Here is a 12,342-nt window from a genome sequence, read left to right as displayed (position 1 = left end):
GGTGCCCCGCGTCTCCCCGGCTTGACCGGGATTGGGGTGGGGGTTGGGGGGTCCCCTATTCCCAGGAACCTCATTAGCCCTCCTCCTCAGGCTGGCTCCTCCTTCTCCAGGCGCGGGGCTCGTGCCCGCCGCTGCCAGCGCGCATCGCGCATCGCGCCTCCGCGCCCCCACCCCCGGCTCCTGCCGTCGCTACTCCCTCCTCCTCTTCCTCCTCCTCCGCCCATCACCGCCACTACGGACGCCTTCGCCGCCTACTCCTCGCGCGGCCGCGGCTCCTCGCGCTCTGCTCCAGCTTCCACCACCAGCCCATCCCTTTGCTGCCTGTTCCTTAGGCTGCTGCAGTCTCTCTCTCTCTCTCTCTCTCTCTCTCTCTCTCTCTCTCTCTCTCTCTCTCTCTCTCTCTCTCTCTCTCTCTCTCTCTCTCTCTCTCTCTCTCTATCTCTCTCTCTCCTCTTCCCCCCTCTCTCTTCTCTGTTTTTCTCCTCTCTCTTTCTCAAGTTTTCCATTTCCCCAGAATCAGAGCTACTGGAGGAAAACATCTACTTCTGCTTGCTGTTCAGGTAGGGTCGCAGACGTTGGTGGCAGCGGGCGACCTTTGCCCATTTTCCTCTGCCTCGCCGGCATTTATTCCCCCCCCCCCCCATCTCCCCAGCCCACTCCACTCTTTATGCTCCCTCGAAACAGAGGCTCCTCTGCCCTCCAGCTTCCAAAATCTAATCCCAATGTCCCTCCCCAGGAACGTATTTGCAACTACAATAAAAATCCAAGAGCCAGTCCGGCGGCAGCACGCTGGCCCGGCTCTTTTACAGTCTCCAACTTTGCACACAGTGGCTGCGCCGCCTGCCTGCTTGGTGTTTGATCCTAACGCCTCACGCTCTTTTGGTAATCTTGGTTCTAGAGCAGCTGTCCAACGCAGAGTTCGCAGCACTCAATTCCCACCCTGCTACCTCCTGAACGTGTATGTGGGCAAATGTGGCTGGGCAGGGAGAAGGATTTGGATTTCGTTTTCTATTTTTTTTTTGGGGGGGGGGGCGGCGTGGGAGGGGGTGTTGTTGGGGAAAGTGAAGACCTGAGGACTGCAATTCACTGTAAGGAAAAGACAGACATTGAAAAGTAGGCTGCTAGCTGCTAGCTTTTCCTGCTGTGCTTGCGGAGGTGGTCTTCGCTGAGAAGGCGAGGCATGGAGTATCCATCTCTCCACCTCTTTTCCACTCACTCCTCCAATCTATTCCTTCGTAAGCGCATGTGTCAGTTTAGAGTCCCGGGTGTTGTCATTTCATGTGTGCATAACGAAGTGCTTGCAGAGGATGGGGCTGGGGGAAGTTAAGTGGCAGGGGGGAGAGGAGATGAGGAGCGTCATTCCGCCTCCTCCAGTCATCTAGCCCTACACCTAAACACCTAGTGCACGGGAGTAACAACCCTCCCCACAACTGAGATGACATTCTTTTGGGCTTACTTGGATGACAGGACTGAGAACAGTTTTAATTTAATTTTGTTTTTCTTCCATAGCTTCGCAAACAAGGAAGATGGAGACAAAATTGAACACCTGCAATGTACGGTCTCTGCTGCTTATTTTCCTAGTGTGGCACCCAGCCAGGTGAGATGCTGTGTTTGATTTCTTCGTTTCAGGTATAGCCGTGATTTCTAAATGCCCTAAGTGTCTCTGTGATCTTTCAGAGTAGAGAGGTTTTGAAGAATTGTTTTTAATGGAAATGTATTGTATAGGAAATTGACCCGTTAAGTGTCTGAAACTCGAAAAAGTTTGCTGATCTTTTTTCTTAAAGCCACAAAAAAAAAAAAAGAAAAAAAGAATGAGCACATTTTCTATATGAAGCATTTAACTGAAGAAGAGACTACCCTATCAGGAGTTTATTAGTCCAAAGGATGCCTGCAGTTAAGTTACCTATAATGTCAAAATCTGATGAGGAAGCCAAACTACCCTTGGAGCAGACAGAAAAATATCAGCTAAATTATTTAAGTGGCAACTTAGGTTTTTTTCCTTTTCTTTCTGTGTCTTCCTTTGCATTTTTGTTTTCAATCATTTGGGGCTTCTATAAACAACATAGAAAACCCAAATGATATGTGAGTCTTAAACCTCTAGGTGGAGGTAGTATACAACTTGACAATCACAAACAATAAAACAAAAGCTTGATGTATGAAGCAACTTTTCATCTTATTAATTTAAAGGTATTTTTCTTTTCAGGCTACTGATAAAAAAGAATACTTATTTCAAATGTGTGATTTTCTTCTTTTGCCTATCATCTGCACAGAAGTAAATTTGATTGCTTTAAGCAATTTCACATTAATTGCAGTCTTTTCTGATTATAAAAAAAACAAGCAGTGGGTATATTTCATTTAATGCATTTAGGAAGTGTTTTTAAACCCTAGAAGAATTAAATTTTTTAAAGGATTTTTCTGTAGCCATTACTTTTTAATAAATATTATAGCATTTTATTATTCCCTTTAAGAGTTTTGACCAAATAATCTTCAAAGTGTGAAACGATATTTTGAAACTGAAAAGAAGTCCATTTGGAAATAATTTAATTGGGAAATACCCACTCTAACTGAATATTGACTTTAGAAAGAGAATATGAAATATGACTTAACAACACCTCTGAGTGAAATCTCAGACTCCTGTGACTATCTTAGTGAGGGGTTTTAAAATTAGCTTAAAGTAGGCAAAGAGAAACTTTCGAGAGTAGAGTGTATGAACTGATTTATTTATATATATGAGGCTGTTCATCTTCTTGTTCACACTTTAATATTCACTCTGGTTTTCAAAATGTTAGCTTGATGTTTGTTGCCAATATTGATTATTATGAGTATTGTTAGCTACTGTTTCTGCATTCATTTTGATGTAAATGGTCTCTGTCAGTGATGTTTTATATGATAAACATTGACTAGAATGTAAGTACATCCAGTCTTTGACTTTAATGGCATAGATGATTTATTATCAATTAATAACCATTGAGAACTACCACCAACTGCTTAACTAAATATCACTCTATTCATTTTCTGTTCTATATTTGACCAATAATGTTCATGGCAGAATTTTATTCTATTATATAAATGATTCTTTTTTGGGGACAGTAATTTAAATCTCTGAATCATTCTGAGAAAAAATGGCAATGAAAAGGGACACTCTGTTTTATACATTCAGTTTCTTTGGTACCAAATTGCTGTCACAAAATCAGGTCTCTGGCTTTATGACGGAGAAATAATGGAGAAAATCACTGCTTCTAAAGCTTTGCTGGGGATATTTTAAGACCATTCCTTACCACAAATTTATCACCAAAGAAGAGGTAACTGGACACTTTTATCTTTATGTAGTCCCTTATCTCTCTTCTGAGACCACTCCAAGGACCTAGCCTTCCCCGACTCTGAGGCTGTGTGTTGCTGCTGCCTTCAGAGCCCACCTCCATCTCCTGGTCACACTGAAGCCTGGCAGCCTGCCAGTGGAGTTTCCCTGATGTCTATATTATACTTGGCCATTGGGTGGAGGTATACCCCAAGTCAGGAAATTTTCTTGGTTTAAAAATGTGAAAGGCATAGCGAAATAATGCTACATATGAGAACGATAGAGTAATTTGTACTACCAAGATGGCAGTTTATTTTCCAATTAATGTTCACAACACTGAAGAAACACTTCAGAAGTCTCTCTAGTCATTACGCTCCATCTAACTGCTAAACAATCTTGCTGATAATGTTTGCACATGAGAATCTGTAAACATGGTATGTTCTATGCAATAGATTTTTTTCATACAGAATGCTAAGTGTCAGAAATCTCAAAGTGTTATAATTATGCTTCTGATATCCTGATATTTATTATCCATTTTTAAATAGTATATTTAGTGTTCCCATAAGTTTTGTACTATTTATAGAGTGAAAAAGGAAAGAAGTGTGTATCACTAATGGCCAAAGCAGCCTCAAATTCAGATCAAGTAAGAAGAGCATTTTGGCACTTAGCCAAACACTGTATGCACATATATAATATATACCAATTTGTGAAATTATCTATTTAGGTTGGTGCTGGCTAACATCCAAGAAGATGAGGCTAAAAATAACATTACCATCTTTACAAGAATTCTAGACAGACTTCTGGATGGTTACGATAATCGGCTTAGACCAGGACTGGGAGGTAAAAATAGTTCTCCTTTATCTTAAACTGTCACAAGACAATGACTTTACAAGTTAAAGGCAATATTCTCACCTTAATATATTTCATTCATGAAGACATTATTAGGCATTTGAGGTCCTAGATAACAGAAATTAAGATGCATAAAATAAACCTTATTGCTTTATTTTTGCACACACCTAACATATGTAATATATATTGTATAGAATGCTCACATTTATATGGAGACAAGTTTGTGTGTGTGTGTGTGTGTGTGTGTGTGTGTGTGTGTGTAGAGTTTTCTAATTAATTTATTGGAAAAAACCTGTTTTTCAGTCATTAAATATGTCTAAGTTTATGATTATTTATCTGCTGTACCAGTGTTACTTAATTACCACTTTTTACAGATGTCTGTTTTCCGATCAGTATAGATGCACAATAATAATTTGACGCAGATGTCTTAAATATGTAGTGGCTATAAACCTGTTTTACAAAGTCGTCACACAGTTTATTTTCAAACTTCAACAACAATTTTCAAGTAAAACAGTTTTTTTTAATCAAGGAAAGTAAAGGAAATTAGGGTTGGCTAGTGTGCTGTTTTAATGACCCTTTAGCATTGCTAAGTGATGCTCGAGTCAGATAAAAGTTGTGTAGATGTAGGACTTCTAAAATATCCCAAGCCAAGACATTGTCACTAATGTTCTGATATTTAATTTGAATTTTAAGATTGTTAAATATTTATCTATTTGTACAGATACAGGTATGTTACAGAAACCTTAGTTATGAAACTCCATGTGATAAATATGACCATATACACATACTTAATGAAATGCTTAGTTGATTCAAAAATGAGACAAATTAGCTGTACCTTATATGCCAGGTAATGACCAGCACAGTTACTTGGTTATTCCAGCATTAACAACTTAGTCATTCTGCTGATTGGGGTTTGTATTCAGTTGGGCCCGGTGGCACACGTCTGTGATCTCAGCATTTGGGAAATAGAGGTAAGCTCATCAAGGGTTCAAGGTCTTCCTTAGCTACATAGCAAGTTCCAGTCCAGCCTGAGCTACATGTGAGTTTGTCAAAATCTGGCACTGACTTAATGTGTGAACTTTTATATTAGTAATTTATTTCGATAAAGATAGACAGTTGTTTATTTTAAATGTATCCATGGAAATTTTCCAGATGTGTTCAGAGTGGTAGAGAAGCAGTCAAATAGACCCAACTTGTTAAACAGTATGCCATTTAATTAATGTTAATATTCACTTGAACCCTTGAGTAGTATCTTAAGTTTAAAAGAGGACCCAGGGAAGAACAAATGTTTCAAATAGGACACAGTAATAAGTTGCATCTCCAAGATATTTTTTTATCAGAAGAAAAGTTTAAAAAAAAACAATTAATTTTATAACAGAAAACATAAAGCGGAAAAGTGTATCTCCTTAATACTGGCTATTTCTAATTAGCAGAAACATAATAACTTGCTACTCAAGTTAGAAAAAAATGCTAGCGGGGCTGGAGAGATGGCTCAGCTGTTAAGAAAAAAATGCTAGCAAACTCTTACCATACTCATACCAGAGAAACAAGTTTTGTGCAAATCCACCAAAATTCATAATGGTGGTTTAAAATGTGTATTGTACTAAGGCAGCTCTTTTGTCTCAGACATAGGAATTTTTATTTTTAAATAAATTGCTTGATACAAAATAAATTGGAAAATGTTAAAGCTAGATCTTGAACTTCATTTCTTTTCAGTTTAAAAAGCATTTTTTTGCTTTTAAGATGCATGACAGGGTAGGAGAGGCTATCCATTTTTGACTTTGGCTGTTTCTACGGTCTCTATCTCAAATTAAAAATTCAATTTGCTTACATTCATATGTGGATCCCCATTATTTTGTTACTTGGTTTAATGTAATATATTGTCTCCTTTCTTTGGTTACTCTTTTTCTTCCCCAATGCCTTAATAATGATCATCTGCTGTTATTTCATGATCTGATTCTTCTTACTATGCTGACACTGCTAATTTATGTGTGCCACTCGGTTCTCTTGATCACATAACTTTGTGGTTCCCAATTTGATAGATGGCATTGAGGGTACTGGAAGAGCATAGGCTGTGCATCAAACTCTCTAGAGTAGTATTCTACTCCATCTGTCTCCTACAACTGTGACAGAGCAGAGAAACCTTGATTCCTTTGATTAAAATTGTATGTACTGTGTCTACCTTTCTCCTTCACAAGCTGATTAGGAATGTTGCATAACAACACCGGGTACACAAATGCGTGCCCCATACTAATATTTCAGCAAATCTATCTTCTTTCCTCTTCTCCTAGTATCCATGCTTCTTGGGGTGCATTTTTTCATATTAGGTCAAATCCCATCTATTTTGCACCTCAAACTTTACTAGTTTCTTTTGAGAATGCCTGCCATCTGCTCCTTTGACCTTTGACTATATTATCTCCTGTTACTAGAAAGACTTCTATTCCACTTTTCTACTGATTGAAAAATATAACATTTCTCTGAAAACCATTATGATGCCAGTGGTCTTTAGCACAGACTTTCTTAACTGAACTGAAATACCAAAATTCAATTCTCTCTCTGTTGAACTTCTTTAAGAGTTGCTATTTCTATATCTCACCTAGAAATTATTACGTGTTATCTTGTATTATTTATTTCATCTTTATGTTCCTCTTATTACCTTAATGAGATCAAATAGACATTGAATCATAAGTCCTCTGTGACTTCTGCAATTGGATATTGATTTGCCTATTGTGGCCATAAAATAAATGTTGATTTCTCGATTAACTTTCTGCCATCTGGAAAATGGGACTACTTGTGTCTGGCTGCCCTTTCAGTGGTGAACGCTGAGGTGAGCAGTGTGACTCAGTGAGAGAAATGAGTCTTTTATTCAGAAGACTTACCACATCAGATCTTGTCCATAGCACTTGTGTGAATTTGAAACACTCTTCCTCTGTAGATGCACAGTTATTATTCCTGAAATAAAGTTTATATTACAATTCCTTTGATAAATGTTGAATATGATGGCATATTCAGTGCACTTAGCAAAGTTATGTGCATATAGACAACTCGAAAATGATTGAAAATAAACGAAAGCCTGTGAAAGTTTTTTTAAATGTACTCTAGAAAATTTAAATGATTATCACCACTTCTGCAACACAGCATTTGTTCTTTTTATTTGTAATTAAGTCTATGTATGTGTGGGTGCATGTGCACATGAATGCAGGTGTCCTTGGAGTTTAGGAATGTCAGATTTTCCTGGAGTTGGCATCACAGGAAGTTTTGGGGGTGCTGGGAAGTAAACTCAGGTCCTCTTTGAGAGCAGTGTGCACTCTTTACTGCCTAACCAGCTCTTTATCTAAAAGTCTTAACCTGAATATACATATGTTACTTGAAATAGAAAGTTCAGATAAATAATCTGTGTCATATTCCAGAAATTAATCAGGGAAATAATTAATATTTAATTCAATAATAATCTACTGAAATGAACATATTCATTGATAGCTAATCAGACAACTAATCATAAGTGTTATTTTAATCCATTTTAACTTAAATCTACATAACAATAAATGAGAGAAATTATCCACCTGCCTTTGCTACTAGACCTCACCGAGAGAAGTTCCTTAGACACTCTGAGACTTGGTATTTCCTTTGGGAAAGTGAGAACAGTGATATTTAATTCTGAGAGAAGGATGGTATATTGAGATTAAGATACATGGCACAGGTTATGCAATATATTGAATTATACATTTTTAAGGTTTTAATAATTAAGGTAGTCCTTTTTAAAATTTAAGTCATGTCATACCATTTGCCTGCTCAGAACCCCGAAATCACACCCTGTTCATCCTGCATTGGACATCTGTGCATTCCTGAGGGATCTGCCTTCCATTCATTCTTTGACGTTGTCTCATGTAGCTCTCTGTTTGCATATACTACTTCAGTTACACTGATATCCTTCCTGTTATGTGAACACATTAGGACACTCCATGTTTTCTTTTTCTTTTTTTTTTTTTTTTTTAATCTGGCTGAGAAATCTTTCAAATGGTTAACTCACTAAAAGACTGACATTTGTGTTTAGACCAATTTTATGAGGTCATTGGCAGAATGAGTGTGTATAGAAGCCTCATATATTTATGACAGTTAACATTCACAGGGCTCAGCAGTGATAACGATTAGAAATGACAAGCCTTGATATTTAAATTATGGATGCGGTCTGCGAAATTTAGATTGAGTACCATGCATAACTACAGTTTTGAAAAGTTGTTTTGAAGAGCTTGTCTAGAAAATATTTTCCTAGTGTTCTTCTTTTATGATCTGAAATCATAAGAAGTTTAATGCCTATAGTCATGAAAGACATGAGGCCAGGTCATTGGTGTGAGATCTGAAGGACAGTTTCTAAGTTAAGTCTTATCCATAGACTGCGGCGAGATGCATGATCACTTATTTCTATGAATTGTATTACTTCAGATTTTATAAAAAAAAAACATAGACTATTCAGGTGGTGAAAACGTACAGAAAAAAAATCAATGTCTCTCAGAATGGATATAATCAATAATGACTGAGATAAGCTTTACTTGGGTCTTGAAGTCTGTTGCCCTAAGATGCTAATTAAATAATTTTTGGTATATAACTCAATGTTTATTCAGAGTTTTTTAATTTTTAAAATGGAGGTAAAATAAATGACATATTTGTTTATTAGGGGTTTATTCTATTGTGTACATCTGAGTCTTTTGTACAGTGTTGAGTAAACAGAAGATGAAATATTTGTAGATATTATCATAGTTACTGGTTGGACTACACATGCAACATAGACAATATTCAGTATTAGACTTGCTTTATAAGATTGTGACTTTTAAAACTTGTTAACTTTTGAGCAGATAAAATGTAATGTTTTGTATTATTTTGTTCTGGTTTTGAGGGAGGGTCTTATGTTCAGTCTTGGCTGGCTTGAACTTGCTATGTAGGACAATCTGGCCTTGAATTTAGAGATCTGACTGCTTTTGTCTCCTGTACCAACATTAAAGGGATGCACAAACATGTTTAGCCCGAAGATATTGTATAGTGTTAAGGAAAATAGTTAGTTGTGTTTTTCTTACTCATTCAGTCTTATTTGTCCATATTATTCTGTATATTTGAGAAATCTCTGCAAACAAAATCAATACAATAAAGAAAAATTCCCTTTGTGTTGTGCTTTGGGATTATCATGAAATGCAGCAATGTGGAATCATCAATGAATGAAAATAGCTTTCTTTATAAAGCAAGGTTGTAGTCACACAAGGCACACTATATAATGTTGGTGATGATCACCAAAGCTAACCTAACCTGGATGGTGTCAGAACTTGAATGGAAAAAACTGGGTCTTACCACTGTGCCTCCTGTTGATAACGATTTCAGATCTAATTGTATGAAATGGAAGAGTTAAGGTGAAGACAGGGAAAGGATAGTCTTCAGTGTGTGCTGAAAGGAGGAGATTGAGCTGCTCTGCTAAAAAGTTGTCATCTCCGATGGAAGCAGTGTGAACCACAGATGACAGAGGTCTCTGCTTCTCTTAAAAGCTGTGAAGTCTGACATTAGCCTCCACATCCATGCAGTTGAGGTTGAGTGCTACGCTCATACAAAGGAATAATGAAGCCGAGCATCTAGCTTGCCTTCAGTTATGACTGAGACTCATGGGGTCCCCTAGAGAATCTTCAATAGGATTAACCTTTAGGATAAATCTGGGGAAGAAGATTTCTAGAGCCTATTTTGTGCTCAATACCAAGCCTGCCCATTCCAGTTGACCTACAGGTCACTCACAGAAAACACTGCCTTTGAGATTTCAAGAGTGACAAAGGGAGTAAAAATTGGAGAAATTTCACACAGGTATGTAAGTAGGTTTCTATAAAAGTGCTTATGTTGACTATCAAGTCATTTGCTTTTTATTCTTTATTGAAATATGTTTACAGGAGGTGTTAAAGAAGGCCTGAGCATCTAGCTTCCTGTGATGCAATACCACTAGGCAGATGCATACCAAGGACATCATTTTAGTTTGTCAGGGACCCTCCCAGGTCTCCTAGTCTGGTATGGGACTAGACTACTGGTGGCTTCATCATAGTCTCTGCTAGGTTAAACAAAACATGCGATGATGTTATATACAACATTCTGTATTTTTTTTTCAGTAATTTGTGGTTTAACTGGCAAGTGTCTTAGCATTTCTGAACACCCTGCCTAACACTATGTGTTGTTTTTTACTCCATGCACAAAAGATGCTAAAGCAGGCCTCTTCAAAAATTGGTGGTGTTTGATAGTTCAGCAGAGTTTTCCCTAAATTTGTTCTTATATGCATATACAACTTGTGCTATTTTATAAGAAAGGCTTACTAAGTGCATTCTAGCAGGAGTGTGCTTTAGACTAGATAGTACTGTGCTTTCAGAGGGTGACATCATTGAAAGGCAAGACACATAAATACTATCAATGCTTTATTTATTATTATTTTGCCTCTTAGAGGCAAAAACAAATATACGTTACTTACTAGATTTACTTATTCAAGCACGTAGATTCAGTGCAGTTACAGCTCTCCCCCCACCCCTGTCAATGGATATAGCGAACATATGAATGACACATTCATTTGTTTCAGTGCTATTTTTCATTACTCCACCTGAATCACAGTGTAGAAAACCTGAGTCATTAGTGGAGATGGCCAAATGAATAGTTTCAGCAGTTTGCAGTGCATTACTGTTCAGAGGAATGAATCAAATGAAATTATTTGCTATTCAATTACTTAATATGTATTGAAGATATGTGACATGAAAGGCATTCCTGGATTCAAAGATGGTGTTGGTCTCATGGATTGGAAGTTCCTTTGGCTGAGGGGCAGAATAGACATGTGAGTTACCGTCCTTCAAATGACTTTAAACATCACCATGTGCTTCATGGAAAGGCCAAGCTACTGAAGCCCAGACAAATCAAATACTTTTACTTGTAACATATAACTGAGAAAATCTGTAGTTACACATATGCTTCCATTATTCTAATTAGTCATTGAGAATTTTCTGATATTAGTTTAAATGTTAGAAGAATCAATTCCTTTTTGTTTGTTTGTTTGCTTATTTTGTTTTATTTGGTGCCTGTCCTGGGTCTTGCTCTGTAGACCAGGCTGGATTTGAACTCACAGAGATCCGATTGGCTCTGTCTCCCAAGTGCTGGCGTTAAAAGTATGTACCACTGCCACCTTGCCTAGAAGCATCAATTCTTACAGATGCTGAGACAAGTACAATTCCATTTGAAATTTCTAGATACTCCTCACTTACCTTACAGAAAATATATGCCCTCTCTTATTGAACATGTTTTGATCTACAGATACATGGAAAAATAGATAAGCCTGAAGTATATAATAAAAACAAATACAAGAGGAATGATCTGTTAAGCAATATGTTTATTTCTTTTGAATTTCTAATTTTTTGATACAACATAGAGTCCTAAAAGCTTGTTTTTACCTTGAAACACCCTCATTATTCAAGGTACAGATAATTTTACTTACAAAATGACCTTTAAGAATGAAATTAATACTTAGAAATATTTCATTCAGATCTCATCAAATTTAGGTTACTAACATATTGTAAGATATAGACTTAAATTTTCATTTTATAATTTGATTAACTGTCATTATATAGTGGATTTGATATGCTTTTTACATTTATTATGTCTTTAATAAATTCTAAGCCTATTATAGGAAAACAGGATTTCATCTACATCTTAATTTGAGTGGTGGGTAAAATTTAGTTTTTAAATCTTCTGTATAGTTCTCATAGTTTTTTTTTTTAAATCAGTGTTTAAAGCATTTTAAGAGCAACAAAATGCTTCATATAAAATTTCAAAAGTAGTCCTGTCTTAAAACGGCCTCCTTTTTATTAACACAAAGGGGAAATAAATGTCCTTATTAAACTCAGTATGTTATCAGCTTTTTAAGGGAATAAGTACAAAGCGTTCCAGCATTACCTGTGGTGACACTGTCTGTGAAGAAGCATTTTAGTCTTCTTAAAAAACTTGCTTGATTAGAATATTACTAAATTGATTTGATATGTGGCCCATGACAATTCTTCATCCTGTGTTGCTTAGAGAAGCAAAATGGGTGAACATTCCTGATCTAAAATCTGATAAAATAGTAAAATCTTTGCTTGCTGACACAGTTGGCATGAATATCCATGAAACAGAAGATAACTAAGATAAGGCTATTTTCA

At 36.8% G+C, this 12,342-nt stretch overlaps 1 protein-coding gene across 4 annotated transcripts in view; it reads left to right on the top strand.

The window, feature by feature from the left end:
* Positions 1–419: 419 nt before the first annotated feature.
* The window catches only part of Gabra2 (gamma-aminobutyric acid type A receptor subunit alpha2), a 138,175-nt gene continuing 126,252 nt past the window's right edge, over positions 420–12,342 (top strand). The window contains exons 1-3 of one of the 4 annotated variants that reach the window (XM_028862333.2): positions 420–560; positions 1,510–1,597; positions 4,023–4,138. In XM_028862333.2, the coding sequence (XP_028718166.1) occupies positions 1,527–1,597; positions 4,023–4,138 (187 nt within the window). In that variant the 5' untranslated portion in view covers positions 420–560; positions 1,510–1,526. Of the gene's footprint in view, positions 561–799; positions 959–1,112; positions 1,236–1,509; positions 1,598–4,022; positions 4,139–12,342 lie in introns of those variants that run through there. The other 3 variants (XM_028862400.2, XM_028862260.2, XM_028862468.2) reach the window with 3 other exon arrangements.

This window comes from Peromyscus leucopus, chromosome 10 (genome assembly GCF_004664715.2).
Source record: "Peromyscus leucopus breed LL Stock chromosome 10, UCI_PerLeu_2.1, whole genome shotgun sequence".
NCBI classification, from domain to species: domain Eukaryota; kingdom Metazoa; phylum Chordata; class Mammalia; order Rodentia; family Cricetidae; genus Peromyscus; species Peromyscus leucopus.
This window is presented reverse-complemented; position numbering and strand designations above follow the sequence as displayed.